This window comes from Lutjanus erythropterus, chromosome 11 (assembly GCF_056507025.1).
Source record: "Lutjanus erythropterus isolate fLutEry1 chromosome 11, fLutEry1.hap2, whole genome shotgun sequence".
In the NCBI taxonomy this organism is placed as follows: Eukaryota; Metazoa; Chordata; class Actinopteri; order Lutjaniformes; family Lutjanidae; genus Lutjanus; species Lutjanus erythropterus.
The window spans coordinates 24966055-24990688 of NC_139327.1; the positions used below are offsets into that span (position 1 = coordinate 24966055).

The following is a 24634-nucleotide window of genomic DNA, read 5'->3' on the forward strand; positions in this document are numbered from 1 at the left end:
GTATGATAGCCAGTTTAAAATAAGCATTTTTAGATTTTTATTTAGATCATTTTAGGTATATTTTGTCCACGGGGGGCTCCAAAATCAACAAAGTATTAAAGTTCCTTGTATTAGCTTTAAGTTTAAAACAAGTTGTTTAAATTAAACGTGTTGATTTCATTGCTGTTTAATAACTAAATGTAGTCACATGTTCTACATGTGAGTAAATTCAGCCTTAATCCTAACTTTAAACGACTTCTTTCCTAATCCGACCTTCTGACAGTTTCCCAACAGATGACCAGGAATAATTTCAGCAGAAATACTTCGCAATCCACTTCCACAACGTTGTCAGTTAGTAGAACATTTGAGTCATAATTTCTGCGCAATAAGACGTGACAAAAGGCAGTGCACTTCAATAACCTTTATTTAGATTACAGATGTATTCCATTTTGAAGTTTGGAGGGGGGAGAGGGAGCATTAGTGCTATTTACAATTGGTTTGAAAACGTTTATCTCTGTACAGATTTGAACCCTGATCAATATAAACAATATTTTTTTTAAGACCTAGTGCTGTTACAAAGCAATTCTTTAAAGCAAAAAACCACAAAGAAAAAAAAAAGGATTACAGTAAATTATAAACAAATGAAAAAAAATAATAAAAGAGCACAGAAGAGAGAAAATAAAAATACAGTCTGTCGATGATTAGGGAGGTTTTGCTGCTGTTAAGCACAAGACATTGTCAGCGAGTGACTGTGAACTGGCTAGAAGCTAACCGTATACACAATCATAGACTAAACACCAATATACTGTATATCAACAAGATCTAGAGTCATCATATTCTATATAAGATTCATATTAAATATATTCTACACGTTACCTTAGTTTGGAACATTACTTCCATTGGAAAAATATAAAATAAAACAATAAAACTTTTTATACATTTTTATTAATCTGATGAAGGAGCACATGCTTCAGTTGTGCAAAATGGATTTATTAATGCAGAGAGAGAGAATTAAGGAGAGGAGTAAGAAGCGAATTAAGACAAATAAGGAACAGTTTTTCATTCCGAGTTGATTTCCCTGCTTGGACAGCAATTGTCAAGAGAGATCCTTCAAAACACTGCTTTTTAAAAAAAAAAAAAAAAATAGCACAATGAGCCTTTCCTCGCAGAGAGGGACGGTGCATCATCAAGGAGGGAAGAAGAAAACTGACGTGACGTTTTATTAAATCACAACACTGCTCGGTCAGCTATAATATGCATGGACTGTCAAAACACAGTCACAAATGTCATGGACAAACAAATAACCGAAACAGAACCACCGATGCTGGCCGTTTGTGTCTATTTATTTGTTTGTTAGGCTTCATTTGGCTAAAATGTGACGACTGAAAAGAGTAGGATGTGTTCGGTCTGTACAGCTCTGCAGACAAAAAAAAAAAAAAAAGGAATCATTTCTCTCCTGTGACCTTTAAGGACACACGCAGAGGAGGGCAGTAAAAAGGACACAGGTGTGTGTGTGTATACTTTGTGTGTGTTTGTGTGTGTGTGTGTGTGTGTGTGTGTGTGTGTGTGTGTGTGTGTGTGTGTGTGTGTGTGTGTGTGTGTGTGTGTACTTTGTGTGTGGATGTGTGTGTGTCCTGGTTTGAGTTCTCTGATCAGGCACGTCTAAGCTTCGTCTGCTGCACCGAGGGAGATCACACAAGCACATATGGTTGGATGTGTAGACAGGGTGTCATGGTGTGTGTGTGTGTGTGTGTGTGTGTGTGTGTGTGTGTGTGTGTGTGTGTGCGTGCGTGCGTGCGTGTGTGTGTTTGTGAGTTGTTAGTGGTTAAAATTCTCAGCAGTCTATATGAGAAAACAAGGCCACACACACAAACTTGGGCACTGCATTACTATGACAACCAGCTAGAAATGAGGAGCCAGTTAGACTTTTAACCAACCGGCTGAGGATGGATAGAAAGGTGTGTGTGTGTGTGTGTATGTGTGTGTGTGTGTGGTAGAAGGCTTAAAAAGGTGTGCATTAAGAAAAAAAGAAAAAAAAAAACACATGCAAATCCAGTTCCTTCCTCAAATTTTCAGTTTTGACAACAAATCAAGTACAACAAAGGAATCAACTCTATCGTTAATCAATTTCCTGCTCCCCATGTTGTTTCCTGGATCAACCTGAGCCTGCTGTCTTTCTATGTATGTGTGAGAGAGAGGAGGGGAAAAAAAGAAAAAAAGGGAGATGAGCGTGTGTGTGTGTGTGTGTGTGTGTGTGTGTGTGTGTGTGTGTGTGTGTGTGTGTGTGTGTGTGCGTGTGTCTGAATGCATATCCGCATTGTGGACAGGCTCCAGGACAAGGGACAAGCTCATTAGGTCCAGGATGTTGAGGGCGAGAAAGGATGAGAAGGATGGAGGGCCGGCGGTAGAGGTGTGTATTTACAGAATGACACAGCAGTTACTCTCCCCGGTCTTCTCTCTGTTCCTCTGACCTGCAAACACACACACACACACACACACACACGTGTCATCATCGAGACAAACACTGATCCTACGCAGTCAGAGAGAATAAATACAGTCAACAAAAACATCAAAGCAACACTATCGTTTTGACTCCCATTTTTTATGAGCTGAAGTAAAGAAAATCTTCTTCTACGCACACAAAAGGTTTATTTCTCAGATTTTGTTCACAAATTTGTTGAAATATGTGTTTGTGAGAACTTCTCCTTTGCCAAAATAATCCATCCACCTGACAGACTGGTGTCTCTGGCATACAGAGATGCTCATCAAGCAGCAGGACTACTTCACAGGTGGGTCTTGGACCTGTCACAATAAAAGGCCTTGAAAAAAAAAACATTTGAACTATGGCTTTTTCACATAGGTCGACAGATACCATTTTTTCCCAGGAGGGCAAAGTCATGGCCTGCCCTACTCTCCTTCTGATTAGCTTAGGCCCCAATCTGACAGAGCACAGTTTTGGCAGTCAGAGGCGTCTTTTTTCAGTTGTTTTCTACAAGCAGTGAGCGTTAGTGCACACTGTTAATGTGATCCAGGTGCTACATGTCTTTTTTACAGGAGCGCACTGCATGCATTGTCCAAATAGTGCAATTCGTAATTGAGAGATGAGCCTTCTGTGATGGTTTCAATAAAGTTTACAGATGCTTGGAAATAATACTCACTGAGAACAAACCAGCGGTGGTTGTTTCCATATCCAATATGATACGATTTTAACAACCGTACTTACCAGAATGTGAACATAAAACAGCAGCCTAGAGGCAGGTACTTGAGATTTCCAGGAAATTGGTTTCATTCATTTAAACTGGACTAATAACTGGTCACATGCAGTTCATGGTTTGAGTTAAGCTAATGTTAGCTCATTTTCACTGCCTCCCAGAGACAGTGTCCTACACCTGTCTGGTTTTTGACGTTTAGATACCTAACTGTCCACTAACAAGGTAGTTAATAACTTCCAGCTAACCAAAATATGGAAGTACATGTCTGAGTTTACCTAACAGCAAAAACAAAATTAGTTTAAGGATAGCTGATTCGGTGGTTGCCAGGCAACAATGAAAAAGCACTGTGCTGCTCTTTTTTTAAACTTTGACAAAAAAAGGCAGTGTTTCATGTCTGGAATGAGACAGAGTGTCTTTCTCATCGTGGCTTTACCCTGATGTTCTTACCCTAACCCTAAGCAATTACTCCTCATGCCTAAACCTAACCAACCCAACAAGCAAAGGCAATGAGTACTAGCCAATCAGAGGCAGAGGAGGGTGGTCATGATGTATTTTTTCAAGATAAAACCGCATATCTTTTGGCCTCTTATCGTGACCAGTCCTGTGCAATAGTCATGCTGTTAAATCAGCATCTCTATTTGCCACAGCTGTCAGCTGGAGGGATTATCCTGGCAAAGTGCTTACTAACACAGAATTTAATAAATTTGTGAACAAAATTTAGGAGAAATAAACCTTTCATATGCACATAATGCAAGAAGTCTTAGATTTTCTTATTTCAAATCATAAAATTGGGAGCAAAAACAACAGTGTTGCGTTTATATCTTGTTTTAATGTATATACAATATTGTGAGATATAATTTCAAACATACTTGTGACAAAATCAACTCCACTAAAAATTCAGTAGGCAACAACTGAACAGACACAATCAAAAACCTTCCACCTCTCTCTCTTTAACGCAGCTTTAACAGCAGCAGAAAGATTCAGTTGCTGCTTTCCACAGCAGCTTTGACGGCGTCTAACAACAGGATGAGACGCTGGTACACCACACACACCACTGTCCCCTCTCAAAAGTTATTACCTACTGTTTGTCATCATTCCTCTTTGCCTCTCGTCAATGCGAGTGCTATGCCCTCGAACATAATGAGCCTGAGGCTCTGTGTGCAGGGCTGAGAGAACCGGGCTACCTTTGAAGTGTTGCTCTGGGTTGAATTTTTTGTCCGCTTGTTTAGTAAACCTATTTTACATGTGAATTACATTAATAATATCTATAAACAAAAAGACCTATTTTAATGAAATAACTCAGACTAGGACTGACTGTTTGTCACACGGACTTGAAAACCCTGTCCATGAAGAACCATGATGTGTTTACAGATGTGTTTTTTACTTTACGCCATTGAAAGCAAAGGAGTTATTGGAAATTTATCAGTTGCAGGATTTTCTGCCATTGCATCAGGCGGCTTTCACAATCTGAAGGGACATAGTGTGCAAGCATCTGCATCTGTAGAACAGCCATTTAGAAAGCCTCCTCTCTGAAATGACTTGTGATTTATAATATGCTGAAAGGTTATTACTGAACTTTTGCCCAATGACGCGAAAAATAAACTGCCTACCACAGCTTTAACAAACGACTGGCAGACAGGTGCTGCATGAAAAAACACAGAGCTCTAGCAAAACAGGGTTGGCTGGTAAAAAAAAAAAAGTTGCTCAGCCATCATCGGTTATCTGACAAGGTGCTAGGTTATGTGCTATGTACGTAGCACGCACACAAGAGAATTTAGCCTTCAGGGCTTTCTGACAGAAAGACCCTCTTTTGTTTCTTTTAAAATGTCATTATAGATTTTCCACAATAAAAAGACACACAACAATGGAAACAACACAATAAAAGGACATGGCTAAATAAACGCTAACTCTCTCCCAACTTCTTCCCTCTGGTCTGTCTTGTCAGTGCGATAGTCTGAAAGCCTTTCAAACACTTCGTTAACAGTCTGTTTTAATGCAAACCATAATTTTTTTCATAAACCTAATGTACCTAATCGTAGGTTTCACATGGTATTGAACCCCAGTCACCACAACCTGCTCCTGGTAAGGAGTTTGTCAATACTTATAAGCCTTTCTGCCAGAAAGCCCTTTATGATTATATGGATCTGTTACTCAAACTGGACTCTCTGGATTATATTTCACGTCTCAGCAGGAAGCTGAAGCAACTCGCCCATTTAGCTTTACTGTTAGATTTAGATGGTTTCATCAAAACAAAGAGTTAAAAGTTGTGTTTCTGTATTCTAATAGTCAGCGGCACCAACGAACACAATCACTTCTTTACAGCCGGCAAAAAAGGGTAAACATGGCTCTATTAGTAATGTGCTGACAACGTTGTTGAGTGAGAAACATGTTTTTTTCCACTGTAACCATTTTAACCATTTTCCACCATTTCTTCACTTATAACTGAACTTTGCCTTATAAATGTTCTTCCACAAGGCACAGGCTTTCTTCTGGAGTACACTGAGGTGAATTTTTATTTTACCTGACTGTTACCTTGAGCTAATTTTGCCCAGATTGAACAGCAAATTAAAAATGGTCACTGACAGGGGCACCGTGTGCAACCAGTGAATTCAAGTGTCCACCTGAAATCGCCTTCCACTACACAGTCACAAAAAGGAAACCTGTCACCTAATATGATTTATATTAGCTGTATATTCCACACAATGTGCCGTATCTTGGGGATACACTTAAAGGAGCCAATTATTTGCACCGGTGGCTGTTCCTAAAACAGAAGCCATGTGTAGAGATAAATAATGGCCGGGAGCAGAACATTTAAAGTTGTTCAGCTTGTGAAAGGCCCTCTGAAAGGAAAGAAGGGAGCCGGAGAGCCGGTTACCTTGGGAATTTGGCTCAGGCAAAGTCTCTCTGGCAACTAAATGCATCACTGTGGTCTTCCCCAAGGGCAGTTTGAGAGCTAGTGAGAGGGAGAGACAGACAGAGAGGATGTAAAGGTTAGTCAGTGAGATACAGTACGTCTGTATTTACAAAGTCATTTACCATCAGTATCATCTTCAACTTGTAGAGTACAAATTATTCTACACTGGAAAGAGTTTAGCTAAATTGACGATACAAAAGAGAGAGACGTACAAACTACTTTTATGCTGCCTCATAAAATATTTTAAAAAAGGCTGATGGTGTCAAAACCATATGATTGAGAGGTCATTTTGTTGCAGAATGACTCACAGGTTAGAAAAGGCTGAAGAATGCAAACCTTTAAATAAAACAGAAGTCAAATATTTCTTTTCCCCAGAAGCTTAATAATCCACCGCATGAAACATCTGTGAACTGCTCAAATCACTAATAAAAATCACTCAGTAAGCTCTCGAGAAAAAAGAAAACTTTCAAATGCAGAGGGGAGGTAAATCAAGATAATCTTTTATTGACTTTCAGCAGAAGCCTGTCATGATGACATGATTATATATTACATACAAAAAAAGTTTAATCTCATGTAATGAATAAAATTGTGAAACAGTAACTGCTTTGAACACACATACAGAAAATATCCCCGTCAATACCGATTTTGTTCTACTTTTAAGCTCATTACCACACAAAAGTAACTGAAGTTTGTCAAAAACTGACCATGATGTCCGCTGTGATGGATTACCAATCTATAGCTGCTGATTTTTACACCAAAACTAATGGAAATCAATGGCTGCCAGGAAGGGAGAGGGGTTGTATGAGGTAATTAATCAATAATCAGTGTATTATCTACAGAACCACCACGGTCGACATGTTTACAGTTTGAAGAAGCAGAGAGGAGTACCAGCAGTTATACAGCAGTTTCCTGTCAGAAAAGACTGTGTGATGGCAAGGCAAAGCACTGAAAACATTCTAAATATAGCGTACACTTAAACTAGTGTTGATTTTTCTTTAGATGGACCTTTTTTTAGGTGAAAAATGCATTTTTCTGCTGACCTGGTCCACAGCAATGCTTTGTTTAGCTTCCTCCACCGGTACTCCTGCTGCTTCCCCACACTGGGTGTGTGTTGACCTCCATTTACTGCAGGTAATACATTGACTATTGATAAGTACCTCATACACTTCAAATAATCTGAGCTATCCTTTTAACAATCACACACTAAACTGTAGTTAATATCTTAGCTTCAGTATTTGTACTTCTGTCACTCCCTACTGTTTATCAATCCTGTGAGCACATCGCTTATGTTCGCATTTCAAAACCGCTGAGACTTTTGGCTCGACTTTAAGAGGATTCCGTGTCAGCGTGCAAACATGTTAAACCAACGATAAGGGAATTATCAGATAGATGGCAGTAATGGGATGAGTGTAAAAGGGTTAGGGACAGCCATAACCCCATTAACCACACAAATCAAAATTGGGTTAAGTGGACAGAAAAGGCCTAAAACCAAACAGAAGTGAAGAGGGCTGCCTCAAAAGAAGACATCGGCTCTTTCTCTTCACTTATGGCATTCATTTTCACGCACCCCCCCCTCCCCTCCCCTGCCTTTCTGCCTCTTCATTGTGCCGCTCGAGGTCTCCTCCAACGCCAGCCTTGCCCCTTTCCTGACCAGTTTCTTTCCCCTCTTTTTCTGTATTTCCTCTCTCCTCCCTCTCTCCGTCAAAGCGGGCTTGTCCGGAGCACTGAGGTACCTCTGTTCTGTGGCTCAGGAAAGGGATGAGAACAGCAAAGAACTTTCCAGCAACACACTGCTGTGAGTTTGTGTGCATGTCTACGAGCACATGCAGCATTTTTTTTTTTCTTTGGGAGGTGTATTTCTGTGTTTTCTCACCTCCTAGTGTTACGTTGCCATGTAGAAAGCGGCCCTGGTAGATCAGCCTCAGGATGTTAGGACTGCTGACCTGCTCTTCCTCCCAGTCTGAAAGAAAAAATGGGCAGAGACAGACGGAAAAAGAGAGTTAGAGAAGAATAAACAAGGAGAGAGACAAATGACAAACTTATCTCTTCTTTGTTTTCTTCCTCATTATCATTGACTATGTTTACATGAACACTAATTTTCCACTGTAATTCCAAACATGAAAATATTCCGAAGTTGACATGTGTCATGTGTTTGGATATTCCTAATACGCCAGTATCATTCAGGCTTCAGGAGCAGTCTTTAGACATGTATACAACACATTCAAAAAATTATTTAATTCATTATAAAAATAGTCACTGAAATTTTATTCTTGAAATTATTCTATTTATCTAAATCCCCACATTATTTGACCCCTTTCCCATAAAACCAATATTAAAAGCCATTACATTACAATCAAAGCATTCTGTGAAATAACTGTGATGACGACCTGAAAATGTGTTCAACATTGAATAAATTTATCAGAGAGTGAAACTAGCAAAGTAATGTCAGAGGACAATATGTGTGGTTCATTTTGATTTTTTTCTTTTTTTGCTGTGGTATGAATGCTTACATATGACTGAATTGTGTTTAGTGAAAATTGGGGCAAAAAGCAAGAATAGTCAAGCATTTTAGACAGTTTATCAATGAAATATAAAAAGGTATCAAGTATACAAGTGTCCACTTCCTTCCTACTCTTTTCTGACATGAATTATTTATTTCTGCTGAATGTTTGCTGTTACCTTTTTTCTTATTTGCTTGTTCTCTTTTTTTTTCTTTTAACAAGTTCAAAGTACAATCCAATCTCTTTATTTAAAAGATCATCTTCTTTAACATCATTTCGCAGCCTTTATATTGCTACCCGAGATGGAATTTCCTTTTAAAAGCATAATACAAAAAAAGTCAGTTTGTGACTGAATCCTGCTAATGAAGTTTCTCTAAAACAGCATTTCTCAAACTTAAGGTCACATTTTAATTGGGTTGCCAACTGGCAGAGTAAACTGCAAAGCTATGCTGTGATGTGTGAATTAATTAAAATAGAGGAAGAGCGCTCTTTGTTGCTATGCTGGTCAGTTCAGCTGAAATGCTGTGCACGTTGCCGTTGACCTCCCCATCCCCCACACCTCTGGCTGAGGTGACTTCTGTCATTTCCCCACTCTTGTTCTTGTGCACGATGTTGAAACTAAAATACAAGGAGGAGTTAATAAATGTTGGCCTCACCAAAGACATTCAAAATGCAGAAGCGAGACCCCAATGTGTTTTATATGGGGAGGTGCTCAGTAATGACAGCTTAAAGGAGCAATATTGTAATGATTGCACATCCAAAAATGAGTACAGCAGTGACTGCCTGTCTTACTGCCTGCCAGACTCCAATAACATATTGCTCAATTTAACCGTTAGAAACATCTATTCCTTCTAAAAGATTATTAAGAGATGATTTCTTACAACTCATAAGCAGACACTAACTCATTCAACAAAAATTCGGCTTTAACTTGAACTCTAATTAACCTGAAACTGGCAATCAATAATAAAAGTTAGGGATTGGACTGGAATAAGAAATGTCAAAGGAGGTTACCGCGGCTGTAGCGCTGTTGTCAGAGAGGCGAGTATTTCAACTTTGCATATTTCCTTAATCTCTGTTGATATATCACAGCCATTTTATGTTTTACTGCAGTTAATGCAGTACAGAATCCTCCTTTAAAAATGAACAAACTGGACAGACATCTCCAAATGACGGATACTCAGCATCCGGGAAACACAAAATATTTTTCGCTGTGCAAAAAGAGACGTTAAAGAGAGTTTTGGTCAGCGGAAAATTAAGTCAGTCATGCTGGTTTCTGCGTTAGCATTTCAATTGTTTGTTTCATATGACTGTGACTTTACTTGTCAGCGTTACTTGTGATTGCTGAAATTATCTTGCTAACAGCAATTAACATTCCGTCCCCAACTCTCAGGCTTGTGCTTAATGTGGAAAGTTAGAGTCCCAGGGAGACACCACATTTCTCTTTTGGGTCTTGAGGTAAAAAAAAAGAGCCTGGGATGTCCTGCCCTAGAAATTTAGAAGATGACATCGGGCATTAAAATGTTAAGGCGCTCTGACTAAGTTCAGCAGAGCAGATATGATGAAAAAGCTTTGAATTTTAAACTACTGCGTTCTGCGTGTTCTGCGTCAACATAATTTACTGTATACAGTGCAGAGAAAAGACATCAGTCATGGCATGGCAGAAGAAAAGGACCACCAACAACCGCACTGAAGATATTTAAAGGCGGTTCAGGCCTTTATTTGAGATCATTATATGCAGAATGTATAATATGTGGGCTTTGCGGGATGCACTACAGAATGTGAGAAAGACTCAAAGCAAAAGAACACAAGGTGTGGCTTGGGAAGAGCTGGAGACAAAAAGTGAAGGCATTAAATAAAGAGAGAAAACAGCGGGGGGAGTTGCACGGCAGCAGCAGAGTCTGGCCACCAGATGTTTGTCTCCAACTAAGCGGAGCGGAGGGTGTTGGTGCTGACTGAGTGCCTGCTCCGGGTCTCACAGGGTTCAGATCTGCTGTCTGGGAGGAACACAGGGTGCTTCCAAAAACTGACAGGACTGAAAGAAAACCTCCTCTTGTCACGCAGAATCTGAGTCCATCAGTATAATTTATAGATTTTCATGCACTGTGGGCTTCTCCTAAACTGGACCACATTCACAGCGCCGTGGGAAAAGGCTCCACTCTGTTCAGATTTGAAGGTGGCGTAAGGTCGGCAGTATCAAATGAATTTTAACAGTGGTGTAGCAGCAGTTAGGGAGGTGGCTGTACTGCGATCCCACATTCCTGTATGCAATGATAATCAGGCTGAAAGGAGGAGTGCACCCTAATTACCTTACACCAAAGATTGGCACATTCCCACACTGCTTTACAGACCTACATGCAAGTAATTAGCAGTGGTTTTGAACGTGATCTCAGCTCTCTGGATACACAGAACAGCTCCTCAGCTTTTAGCCTTTATCTTTGTTATAGAAAATACACCCATGATAAGTCAGATCGCCTGGTCTCCAAGTGCATTAGCAGCTAAAATGTTGGCAATTACTACTCATGCAAACACGCTGCAGCTGTGCTTATGTAATGTGATTTATTGCTCAATAGCATAGTGCAAGTCTATGTTTTATCTATATGCAGAATGTGATACAAGAGTAAATGTCTGAGTTTGTCCAAACCCTAACATACCAAAATCTGGTAAATGTTTAAATTTAATGTAGCGGTTAATGTGAAGCAGACGTGGCAGTCACAGCAGTACAAAGATCTCACACCTTAAAATCACATTTAAATCATAAAAATCAATTCTTCAGTGTGGAAATGTGTTATGTTATTCCGGACTCAAATTTCCAGGCTTCTCTGTCGAGTCTTCAGAACATAAATACAGATGAGGACGAAATTATTAGCCCCCCTATGAAAATTTCATTTTGTTTTAAGTATTTCCAAAGTGTTATTAAACAGAGCAAGGAATTTTTAAACACATCTTTTCCAAACATCCTAGTTTTATTTTGGATGTTTATGTAATTTTACTTTGCACACAGAAACAAAATAATTTCACAAAAACTAAAAGCTACCAGGGTCAAAATTATTAGCCCCACTGATGCTATTAGTCAGTTGTGTATCCTTTTTGCTGGATAACAGCCTGCAGTCATTTGTTGTAGTTTTCAACAAGTCTCAGACACGTCTCCTGAGGAGTCTCAGCCCATTTTTCTTTGGTGAATTCACTCCACAGATTTTCAATGGGATTCAAGTCAGGGTTTGTGCAGGCCAGTCAATAACGCTCACTTTGGTCTTCTGGAGGTAGTTCTTCACCAGGAACAACGTATGTTTTGGATCGTTGTCGTGTTGGAAGACAAAGCAATGATCCAAACCCTGTTTTGCTGCTGACTGCTGGAGGTTTTCTTTCAAAATCTTCGCATTTCCTTCTTTCTTCATGATTCCTTTCACCTTGTCAAGATTCCCAGTTCCAGACACACTGAAGCATCCCCACAGCGTAATACTCCCACCACCATGTTTCACTTTGGGGATGGTGTTTTTTTTGGATATACACCTCTCCCTTCTGTAACTAATGTCTCTGTGACTAAAGAGCTCTAGTTTTGTCTCATGTGATCAAAGGACACGGTTCCAGTATGTATAATCTTTCTCCAGGTTGTCCTTGGCAGACTTCAGTCTGGCTTGAAGGCATCTCTTCTGTAGAAGTGGAGTCCTTCTTGGTCTGAAACCTTGCAGTCCATTCCTGTGCAGGGCTCTAGTGATTGTCTTCTTTGAATCTACAATTCCCAACTTGGCTAACTCATTCACTATTGTCTTGGCAGTTCTTTAGACACATCTCCCACTAGTTTTCTTTCCAGAGTCTTTGAAATCTTTCACTTCCTACCTCTGCCAGGCTTGTTCTGTACTGTGTAGCTCTCTTTGAATTTCTTGATACTTCTCACTCCAGTTCTTGACACTTGGAAATGCTGTGATAACTTTGTATAGCCTGCTCCTGCTTTGTGAGCATCAACAATTCTTTTTCTCGAGTCTAAACTGATTTCTTTTGTTTTTGGCATGATGCTTTCTCAAGTGACAGCTCAAACCCTTACTGAAGTTTTTATGTAAACTGGAAGATAACCCTCAGTTTTAACTTGACTTAACTTTTACAAGCTTTGAGCATTACAGAGTTAAAGCACATCATTGCACAACAGTGGTTTGTGCTATGGCTTAATAAAAAAGGTCAGTTCTTAAGTGGGCTAATAATATTGACCCTGATAATTTTTGTTTTTTTCTGACATACTTCTGTTGTGTGCAAATAGAAACAATTTCTAAAGAAAACTAGTACATTTAAAAATGTTATGTTGAAAATTCCGTGCCCTGTTAAAAAAAAGCACTAAGGAAATTTTTGAAAAAAACTTTTGAATACAGGATTTAAGACAGAAGAAGAGGGTGGAGAGGCAGCTCCAAAACAGCATCTGTCCTTATGCCAAAACACTCTAATAAAAAAGGCTGAAGAGCTACATAGAACTTCAGACACTGGTGATATTGTAGCTCTTTGTGGGTTCATCACCGCAAAGCCTTTCAATTATTATTAAAATTAAGAAATTACAAATACAGCTATAACTGCCATCGCCAGTGAAGATCGCAGAAGTCTCCACTCACCCATCGGCCAGTTGTCATAGACGTGTTTGGCGATGTCTGCTGCCGAGTCATTGGGAGAGAAGAGGAATTCTTTCGTCTTCCCGCTGACTAATATAAGCCGCAGGTTTATCTGCAAAACAGATAAAAAACAAGATGTGTACATGAGAACAGTATACTGTGCAAGAAACATTACGGGACACATCAAATGGATCATAACACGAACAACTGTCCTCCTGCATGTCAGATTAGAAACACAGTCAAATCAGGAAGCACAAGTTCAAGTTAAAGTAATTTAATAGGAAACAGGAGAAGGATATGAAGACCCTGAGGAACGTCCTTCCGCAGGATCAACTCCCATCTGTCTCTCCAACTTCCTCTTCTCTCAACCCCCTAACTCTGTTTCTTTGTCTTTTGTTCCCAATTCTGTCACTTACTGGCAGTTTTTCACCTTCTCATATTTACTAATCACACACCAGATGTTTTACTTTGCTTTGTTCCCTTGGAGATGAAACAACATGTATTATATTCTTCATAATACTGGAATAGAAAATTAGAGGCACTACCAAACTGTATTGTATCACATTTTAAGATTAATTTCTTGGATAGGAGTGCTCTATTTAAACCCTCTGGCTTGTGGGTCTTAAGTAAATCTATATTGTTATATTTTATGAATGAGACTGTGACTATCTTTGTTCTTTCAACACAAACAAACTTGGCTCTCACTGAGTCAAACAGCTCATAAAACATCAACAATTAGCTGGTTTTGGAATAAAAAACTGTTAAATTGTGCAACCTCATCCCAGTAGTCAGTGGTGACAGCCAAGTGTAATAATAAATGACTAATAGTGTGAGACTGTTGTTCACAGTGGGCCGCTTTCTTCTATCCCCTTTACACTTCAAAATTATCAAGACTACTGTAACCCACAAACATTTAATATCCCACACATAATGAGTATTTTCATCAACATAACACTGTTTCTTTTTTGCACAGACAGTCATAAATGCACATATTGAAGAACGTATTGAAAATGGCGACACCCTGGAAGGCTATGGTAAGTCTCAAAATCCTGAATCCTGATAAAACACAAATTCTTGCACATTCATAAGCCAAAACAGAAATGGACATCCACCAGAAGCTGGCTGACCTGCTTATTTACACTGCATTTTTGCACAGAAAATGCTCATTTTAAATGAGATGCTGAGACGAGAGTTGGAGGTGAGTGAACTTTGCTGTGTCAGTGTACAGAACCCTGCTCGACTGGATAATTCTCACACACAGCACACTGCGTTGTTTTAATGACTCCTCACTGCTATTTCTATGTGTTTCCTCCCACTGCATGTTGTCAGTGGTGCTGGCTTTCATTGTACAGATCAAACTTTTTTAAAATACTGTAAATGAACAATGAGCAGCTGCTTGATCAAAGGTCAAACTCCACACACTGTATGAGTATCAACCAGGGCTCGAAATGAACTTTTTTACTCAGTGTCTGGCAATTGTCCCGCAGCTGTTTAACCATTGTCCCAAACTGACGTTCTTTTTTCCATCCTACATAATAACTACAGTTTAAAACTTTATATCAGTAACTCACATCACTTCATTGATTCACTCAGGTCCGTTGTGTGTTTGTGGATTAATTGATAAGTAGATTTAAAAGAGAATCACTTGCCAACTTTTTCGATATTCACATAATTGTTTCAGCATTTTTTTTTTAAGGAAAACGTCAAACATTTTCTGGTTCCACCCTCTTACATGTGCTGCTTTTCTTTGTCATGTATTGTAGTAAATAAAGAGTCTTTGGGTTTGGGACTGTTGGTTCAATAAAATTTGAAGACGTAACTTTGGGCTCTGGGAAATTGTGATGGAGATTATTCACACTTTTTAGAGATTTTATAGACTAAATAAATTATCAATTAATTGTGACACTGAGATTAATTAATTGATAGTAAAAACTATTGTTACTTGCAGTCCTAGAAACTGCCGTAATCAGTTTCTTGTTTATTTCAGTCAGATCAATAAATGCCTCATTGCAAATGCAGTACAAACGCAAACCTGTCTCTAATTGGCATACGGCAATGGAAATTTGATGGAAAAACATCATGGCCAAGTAAGTATGTGCTGAAGTAGCATACAGCTTGTGCCAATGTCACCCCATCCTGTGACTAATATTTGTAATGATAAGTTTCTCTACTGTTCCAGAATTGTCCCAGACATGGTATCTTGTCTGCAAGAGAATGGGACATGCTTAATTTTGAGCGCTGGTACCAACAACATCTGATTTCCCAATCATCACTTGTGACGTCCAAATCGTAATTACAGTGGTCCAAACAGTCCTAACACGTGTCCCCAGCTGCACTCAGTCTTTTAGCCTCCAAGTCTAAAATGGTATTTTAAATAAACCAACAACTAATGAAGACAGACAAGCAAATTCATTGTTTTTGATTGGTGTGACACAAAGGAGGAGTAGCACAGATGTGAGTCGCTAATCACCACGTCTCTTTGAGCATCTCTCACCTTAAATCACCCAAACACAGAGGTGAACTGAACACAGCGGGGCGTTTTGCATTAGAACCATTAATTTGCACATCAATTGACTGGCCCTGGGATGCAGATGAGAGTTTTATCTCTAAAAAGGTCTGATGTGTGTGTTTAGCCGTGGTACAGTATGTCTTTAAAAGCAAGAGCAAAGGTCTGTGGTGTGTGTTTGCCTTTTCTTACTGTGTTTGTGTATCTTGCCTGGAGTGTGCGCATGGCACAAGCACGTGTGTGTCATTGTTCCTAGTGTGTTTCCATGTGCCAAGTGTCTGTTAGCCCTCTCCAACACACACACACACACACACACACACACACACACACACACACACACACACACACAAGTGTACGTATACACACACATACTTACGCACAGAGCCGGCTGCAGTGATGTAACAGAGCTAACACCAAAGGATTGAAATAGAGATCTCTTTAAGCACGTTATCAAATCAGCTTACAGGTTTGGAAGGATGGAAGAGCCATTCAGAGACATACGCACACATACATATGTGCAAAACATATACATTAACCTCAACATTAACCCCATAAACATACAGTTCATATACACGAGTAAAGCTGCTTCTAAGGGAGTAGTTCTGAGTAGTGGATAACAGATATGGATTTTTCATTGGTTGATACTGATATTTAGAGAGCAGGGCAGTCGATGGCGGATATATAATGCCGATACAAATGTCCAGACTCATAAAATATATATAATGAAGACTTGAAAGGAATGTAATAAAAGGTATTAAGTGTATTTCTTCAATTACCAGTGAGGAACATGCTGTCTTCACTCACAGAGTATTTTTACAGTGGAGTACAGAAGACTGATAGAGAGCTGAACATTATGTTGTCACAGTGAAGCTGACCTTTTGGATATAAAATGTCATCATCTCACCACTTTATCCTATTAGATATTTGTGTGTAATTGTCATAGTTAGTATATGAATTCTTGAGTTATGGCCAAAAAAAACAGACCTCCAAATCTAATCGGTTCATCCTTAAGTCCAAATGGATGAATAGATAAAAAAAACTCCATTAGCTCATTCATGCACATTACGAGCTAATATATATGGTTATCTTAGCCAGTAACATGTTGACTTAGATGGAACTTTTATGAACTGATGAAATATAAAAATACATTGACTCATGTTGTAGATTTCAGTACATGACTGGTATTTAAAGGAGACCAGGGTACAGTGTGTCAGAAGCAACGCCATTAAACTGCATTATTCTATACATCATAACACAATACATATATTCAGTGCTGGACATTAACAGTTTTAGATTCCATTTGCTGTCATTCAGGTTGGAAAAAATGTGTTAACAACTAGAAAAGGCAATGTTGAGGGAATTTTGGCAAAGATTTATCAGGGTTCAACATTAACCATGGCCCGATGCCCACAAAAAGTTACTCTGTCACCACCAAATATTCCAGCAGGTGACCCGCAAACATTCAGATTCCTCCAGAATATGATAAATCAAAGCACATAATGTACAGAGCTTTAATGGAGACCATTGAGTAGCCAGACTTATTCTCCATGCAAGGTTATTCCAGAGTTATGGAGGCTTAACCTGGTTTGCAGATCTAAGCATATGGGCAAGAGTATAATGGGGCGAGATGGTCAGATAAGTTAAATGGGGCAAGGCAAAAACAAGTAATTTTAAAATCTATTCTAAATACCACAGGTAACCAGTGCAATCAGGTGAGAACAGGGGCAATGTGTTCATTCTTTTGAGTTCTTGTAAGAGCCATCATCACCATATTTTGGACAAGTTTGAGGCGATTGATTGATAGGTGAAGGCGGTTGGTTGTCAACCTCTTTTTAATGTATCTGCAGAATCTTCTGGGACATAAACACTGTATGCGGCCAGGCAAAGACTCAAACATTCCTACATATGTGTGCATTTCTCATTCAAACTGAAATAAATTATAAACACCAGCAACAATAAACCAATAAAATCTCCTGCCGTAATTCACAAGAGACAGTTTTAACTGTACAGATAGGGTACAGATCATAAAGCAGGAATTTGCAGAATGTTGCTGACTGACTGGCTGAAAGGAAAATTTCCTTTTTTTTATAAATTCGCCTTAAGACACACAATAACTGAGAATGACTTTGAATGAGACACATGAAGACAGATAATAATGAGGCAGAAACACACTCAGGAAGCCCCTTTACATAAGCAAGGTCATGCTTCTTCCTGGTTGAACACCTGGTTGTTACCATGGTGTCACCATAGCGACAGCCAGTAGTGGGTGGCCTAACCTGATAATACCTACAAGATAGATTCATCCCCCTACCCCTGTCTCCCTCCTGCCCATTTCCCACTGTGTCACATCATATTGTCTTCCTCTTTTTGCAGCAGTCTCCGCATCCCCTCCCTCCCCCCCTCGCTCGCTCGCTCTGTCTGTTTCACTCTGTCTCTCCTCCACTCTGTCAATCTCTCGCTCTGCACAGTGTACAGTGGAGGAATGTACAAGGCCAGAATAACAAGAAGCACTGAGCTAGCTTCAATTAAACAAGGTAAACTCAGCCTTTCTCCTCTTATCCTCCACCCTGCACAACTTTCAATTTCTTTATTTGCTTCTTTCCCCCTTTTCATCCTTTTCCGCTTTCTCTACTTATGTATCTCTCTATTTTCTTCCTAGAGGTAAATCAAAAGAAAACCCTAAACAAAAAGATACGTAAGAGATGAAGATGCTTCCATACAAGGTATGAAGGCACTTCAATGGTCTGATAAGAATCAAAATCATGTGCTTCTCTGCACCAGCATCATCACAGCACAATATATGAGGAAGGGATGGTGTTAAAGGCTCTGTGCAGAATCAGTGCCAAGTAAGCTGTTCTGGTGTCTCATGTGATGATAACTGCAATACTGTGGTCATGTGATGCCCACCACTGAGTTGAGATCATTACTGCCACAGCATTTTTTTGATGAATTTTGTTCAATGCTAGTGATATCATCAGCTTATTGTTAGCCTTTATGTCACTTTTCCAGCAGCTGAGAAATAACAGCCGAGACTGTTCTTGGTCTTGAGAAGCTGCAGTGTTATTAGCTGACATGATGCACTGTATATTTACTGTCAGACTGACAACTTGCTGCCCTACTCATGGTGCAGTAACACCTTACTGAGACACTTTGCACTGGTTTGTCCTTTAATTTGTCACCCAACTGTATCTTTACAGGTGAGCATTTACTGAATCAAGGCTTTAACACTCTCTTGCTCTTTTTTCCTTTCCCTGCCCTCCTTCTCCCTGAGGGTCTCTGTGCGTTTTCCCTGGACTCTCTTCCGCTAAGGGGCTGGTAATGAGGTTTCACAGCCAGCTTAGCAAAGTATATTCAATTACCATCTATTCTCTGTAACGAATACAACAGCTCCAGGTATGGAGGAGAGCAGTGCTTTGTGCATTCATGCATAAACATTCAGTACATGCACATATCTGCAGGCAAACAGTCAAGTTGCTCATGAATACAAACAGCACGTCCTCGCCTACAACCAGCCTCACTCTGAGCTCAGGATGACAGAAATCAACTGTATGAAGGCTTCACTTGTGGAAGCAGCATAGTGAGTGTTACACTTCTGAATGCATTTGTAAGTTCTGGTATCAGAATGCTGAAACATCCCAGTGCAGCAGCTTCTATTCCTGGCTACTTCTACTGAAAAAAAAAAGGCTACTTGTGCGTGAAACTGGTGACACAGCTCTCCACTTGTCAAGCCTCCACTGCAGACCAGACATTCAGATAATAATGTGACCCTGCTGCCAAGTAGTGCCATGGTGTAAACATGTGAAGTAAGCAAACCCTCTTGGCTAAACGCTGTTTGCACACAGTGGAGAGCAGGAAATTCAATGCCATCTATAATTATTCCTCCCTGAGTACCGCTCTCAACTCTTTCTCAAGGCGATAGTGTGTGTGTTAGTGTGTGTTTATGTGTGCTTGTATTTAGAAGTGCATTAAAGAGTATTGCTGCTCTTTAGACCCTCTGCAGCAGTCAACAAATTACAGAGTGGGAAGCCTTCCGTTGGGAATATATTAGAGCAGCTTTATAGGTAGTCTGCACAGTAAGGTCAGCCACTGCTGTCAGTGTGGATTGCTAACTGTATGAATGAATTTAGGAGAGGAGGTGGGTGATTAGCTGACTGGGGTCTGCTTTAAAACAAGCCAGCTGGATCTAGCAGGCAGCCCGCTTTGACTTGCCCATTAAATCTGGAGAAAATTCAACTGTAAACTCAGAAAATGTAGCAACACAGCACTTTGAGAATATAAATCCCACATGAATCATCAGTCTCTGATTTTTAGGGATAGTAATTTGTAGGCAGTTTTCTTTCTGGTGCTGCTCTCTGGCTGTCAACAGTTTTAGATGAAAATTAACGGCTACAAAATAGGAGACATAATTGGCTACTTTGTGGGTTACTGGACAAACTGTGAGCAAACTGAAAGAAAAAAGAAGAAAAAGCAGCCTGAAAGACCCTCGTCCCATTTTTTAATTAGTCAAAACGGAGTCAATAAAACAGCTTTGCAAGCTCTTATAGTGATTTTTGCGAAGGCATAAAGGGTTACTGCAATTATTAGCCCCCATTAGCACACAAATTCTATCATGGAGCCATTGTTTTCCTTAATTAAAAACACTGAAAAGGGTGTGTTTTAGAGAATGGCTGCACATGATGGAACAGCAGGCTGTATCAGAAGCTGCAGCTTCTCTTCCTCAGATGTTACAACAGCGAGCAAGCTCACAGGAAAATAAACTCTTTTGATTTGTCAAATAGCCTCATTTTGAATTCGACATATTTAATACCATATTATAAATAAAGTGTTTTCTGTTTGTGCAACTTCCTTCCTTTGTGCACACAAACACACACACACACACACAGAAAGGTTACGCAACAGCGGCTGACTGATGATTGTGTGATACGAGAAACAAAGCCTGAGGCGAGGATTTGTAATCTCAGTGTCTCTGTGAGTATGTGTGTCTAATAGTGTTGGGGGTAGTGCATTATTGCAATTTGTTTGTGGGTACTTTTTCAAACTTAATTTGCTACTTTTACTTGCCTTTCTCAAAATGTGCTCTTTTTATTATTATGAACATTTATTTCAGGGCCTCACTAGCTATTTCCATTCCAGGAAGGAGCAGAAATGTCACAATTACTGCAGAGTATCTTCACAATAAAAGCATTTAAGGTTCAAGTTACAAAGCAACTTCATGAGGACCTCAGAAAGACAAAGCAACAAATTTATCTTATTTCAGAAATACTTCCCCAAGAAATTTATGACATTACATTTCTGTTTCTTTCAAAAATGTCCAGAAATTAGAATTTACAACTTTTAAATTTGTATCTGGATTACATAATCCTGTAACATGTAATCTGTTACTCCCCAAGCCTGAAAGCAAGTAGCAAATGCAAATGTCAAACTTCAAAGCTTCACTTTAGAAACTTGTGTGACACTATGTCTACGCTTATGTACCAGTTGCGACTTCTTCATGTGCTGTTTTTAGGGCTGTGTGATATGACTAAAATCTCATATCCTGATATGAATTATGACACATGTCACAACAGCACATTTTCTGAAATGTCAACAAATAAATTACCACTTGAAATTGCAATTGGACTACTATCATAGTGAATCACCACCTGACCTTGTAGTTTGCTTTTTAGATAAAGAAATGTAATAAGTCAGTCAGTAAGAAAGCTCAGTAAGTAAACTTAGCCATCTTATATAGGATGACAAGTCTACTTACAGACAGTTGACATATTTTGAAACTAATAATTTGTTGTAGGTTCCTTTAAATTGTCACCCATCTGTAGAATTCTATCACGAAAAATAATTTTGGTGGTTTATCGCACAATAAGATCTGATTTCATGTGATGAAGAAGTGAAATAATCATTTTGTGCATATATATGTTTATGTAATTTACCACAACTACAATGCACTGGAAAAGCTTGAAAATGCACCTTGAGTTTCTTGAACTCTGAAAGCTGGTCATATTATGTACATTTTAAAACACAGTTAGGATAAGTTTTTACTCACCTCAAGACACACCTGCCTCACTATAATCTGATAAGGAATGCAACAGACCCTTTTGCTGCAGATGTAGAAATAAACAACAGGACCTTGACCCAGCTGAGAATTGTTTATTAACTTTTTATTAACTTTGTCTTGACCTACTTTACTGACAGCCCATAAAACAAAACATCCCCCTTATGCAAAACATTTTGTATCTCTATTAAAAGGGAACAGGTGAGAGATACAAGGTCAAAGGTTGAAGAAAGATCACTTAACAAATACATCAACTGCGAAAGTAAGACTATATAAGACTATATATACATGTATGTATGTATGTATGTATATATGTATTTATAATAGAGACTACACATCAAGTCAAACGAACTGACAGAAACAGTATGAATCTTCTCTACAGGTGCCTGACTGAGAGGTAGCAAAGCTCCTGTTCTCTGAATGATTCACCTTGAGACAAACTGTCTTTATTGCTGTTACACAAGCAAACAGAAAGCTCCAGCCAAGCAATGTGACTGGTCAAGATTTATTCCAACACTGCTGATTATGCCTACAGTCATGGTCTGCTGGTTGCCATGCCAACAGTTGTGGTAGCCAGGGAGCTAGTTAGTCATCCGTGCTGTTTTGTTGTTGTTTTTTTTCTTCTTCTGTTTTTATGCATGTACACTATGTGCAAGCCCTCTCAAGTAGTGCTCACATAATCAGCGCACATGATAATATCACATCATCTAAGGGATAATGTACAGTGAGTGGGTCGTTACGGTGAAATAAAGCCAGACAGGGTGAAGCAGGAGCCCAACGGAAAGCGAATGGGTCTTGGATCACCTTGAAGGGGTTTATTTTGCGACAGTGACCGATTTGCTGGACATTATTCCACTAATTACATGGTTACTTACTAAAAAAAAAAAAATCAGCATTTTTAAGTAGTTGTTATTATATTAATCTGTATGAGTTTCTTGTATATTCAATATAAAATGTACATTTATGGTGGAACAAGCTTTTCCAGCATATTTCAGTGCAGTTAAAATTAAACATTTGTAATCTTATCAGTTGCAGTAACTTAGTTCCAGCAGTCAAATCACGGAAACTCTTTAAAACAGAGCTTCACAGTTCATTTTTCAAATTGATGCTATAGCAACTGCTTTTCCTTCCACATGGCTTAAGTGTGAAATGTCAGCTTTAATTTGAGACTGATTACTGTTTTAGCAAGCAAACAACTGGCCTTTTCTTGAGCAGCAAAGAGGAGGTTGTGTTTTTGTGACTGCTGAAGAAAATGCAAATAATCCTAAGCGAGCGTCTCTGCTGCATTCATTCAGGCGTAGCAGCCATGGCTGAATAATCACAGAAGTACAATAATATGGCCTTATCTCTAAGCATCACACAGGCAGCAATCATTTAACTCTACTATAGTGTAACCAGGAATTTTACTTTTATCACAGGAGGATGGAGGATGAGGGGTTGGATTCAAGAAACACAGACAGCAAAAAAGCACAAAAGCTATAATATTGTACTAACACAGGATGAGGCTGAGAGAAGATCCTTTAACATCCTTACAAATTTCTATATTTCTGTCAAAAATTTCATTTTAGGTTTTCTGTTACGAAACCAGTTGCCTTTTTTAGGTTTCTGGAGATTCCACAAATTCATGCATTCAGCAAAACCATCAAAAACAAGCAGTCATTTTTTTCTTTAGATAAAAAGGCCAGGTAACCCAAAAGCCCCTCTGTCAGCTGTTGGATCCCACTTGCTTTGGGATTGCTGCCATGTTGAAAAAAGGCGGCTATAAACATGTTGATTCACTGTTTTACAGCCACCTGACTCAAGACAAGCATGTATCAGTTAAAAGGCACAATTTCCAGCTGGTAGTCCTGTTGTAATGGAGATGCCAGTTTTCTAATGTGCTGAGCTGACATGCAGAGTCAAACCAGGCCAGAACACTGAGTTTAGAAACAGGGCTTTTGACTCACTTTCACCAGGTGGCCACAAACACAACTCAAAACAACTGATAATGTTGCTCTCTAATTACTGGGTGTGTACATAAACAACTGTTTACATAAAAAGTTCACCTCATTATTATATACAGTATAAAATAGTAAAGCAGAAACATAATAATGAACTTATCTCTGTCCCTGTCTGTGTACAAAGTGAGCAGCCTGCTCAGTGGACATAAAACACAGACCTCCTTCCTGTTGAACTCTATAAAGGCCATTAATCATTAAAGAGAGTATCTACTGTAAGAGTCAACACCACAGACCTTTATCCAATGCACTTTATGGTGCATCACGCTAACTTCCTGTGGCAGAGGCGGCTAATGGCTACATTACAGTTCTAATAGCGTTGTTAAATTAAGGTTTCTGTCCTTTACTATAGCTTCAAACATCCTGTGGCAGTATAATGGCACAAAGCAAAGAAACCCTCCACTTAGAGCTCCTATGCAAATACATAATATATGCTGTAATTATTATAGAAAAGTCATTATTTGACATCGAAGATTTTTATATTTTAATGTCTGCTTTTTCCAGTTTGAACTCAGACCCTTCAGTCTTCTAAAAGTGTTGAGCTTGCAGCGATGAACGTCATTATTCCGCTACAGTTTAACTCAGGGATTTGGATTCAGAAGAAATAAGTAACAAAACTCCTGTCTACTTTCAGTTGCTCTCACTACTATCACTCACATGTCTCATTACACAGTTGCCCCCTCATACCTCAAATCTCTCTCCAAGCGCTCGTCTTTTTGTACTGTCACTCAAAAAGACCTATCCTTTGATATGCTGACATCCTCATCACAGCCAGAATCCACTCTGCTCCTCTTTCCACTCCCTCTCCTTCCCGTCACGAGCGTGATCAGCTGTTTCCTGTGCTCCAGCTGGCACTGTACCTGACAGCTCTCAGCTCTCTGTCC

At 39.3% G+C, this 24634-nt stretch overlaps 1 protein-coding gene across 1 annotated transcript in view; it reads right to left on the reverse strand.

The window, feature by feature from the left end:
- Positions 1 to 385: 385 nt before the first annotated feature.
- Positions 386 to 24634, reverse strand: part of ubl3a (ubiquitin-like 3a) — a 46869-nt gene continuing 22620 nt past the window's right edge. The window contains exons 2-5 of the mRNA XM_084729789.1: positions 13202 to 13310; positions 7979 to 8065; positions 6067 to 6144; positions 386 to 2450 (exon numbers count right to left, since the gene is read on the reverse strand). Of these exons, the coding sequence (XP_084585915.1) occupies positions 2398 to 2450; positions 6067 to 6144; positions 7979 to 8065; positions 13202 to 13310 (327 nt within the window). The 3' untranslated portion in view covers positions 386 to 2397. The remainder of the gene's footprint in view (positions 2451 to 6066; positions 6145 to 7978; positions 8066 to 13201; positions 13311 to 24634) is intronic.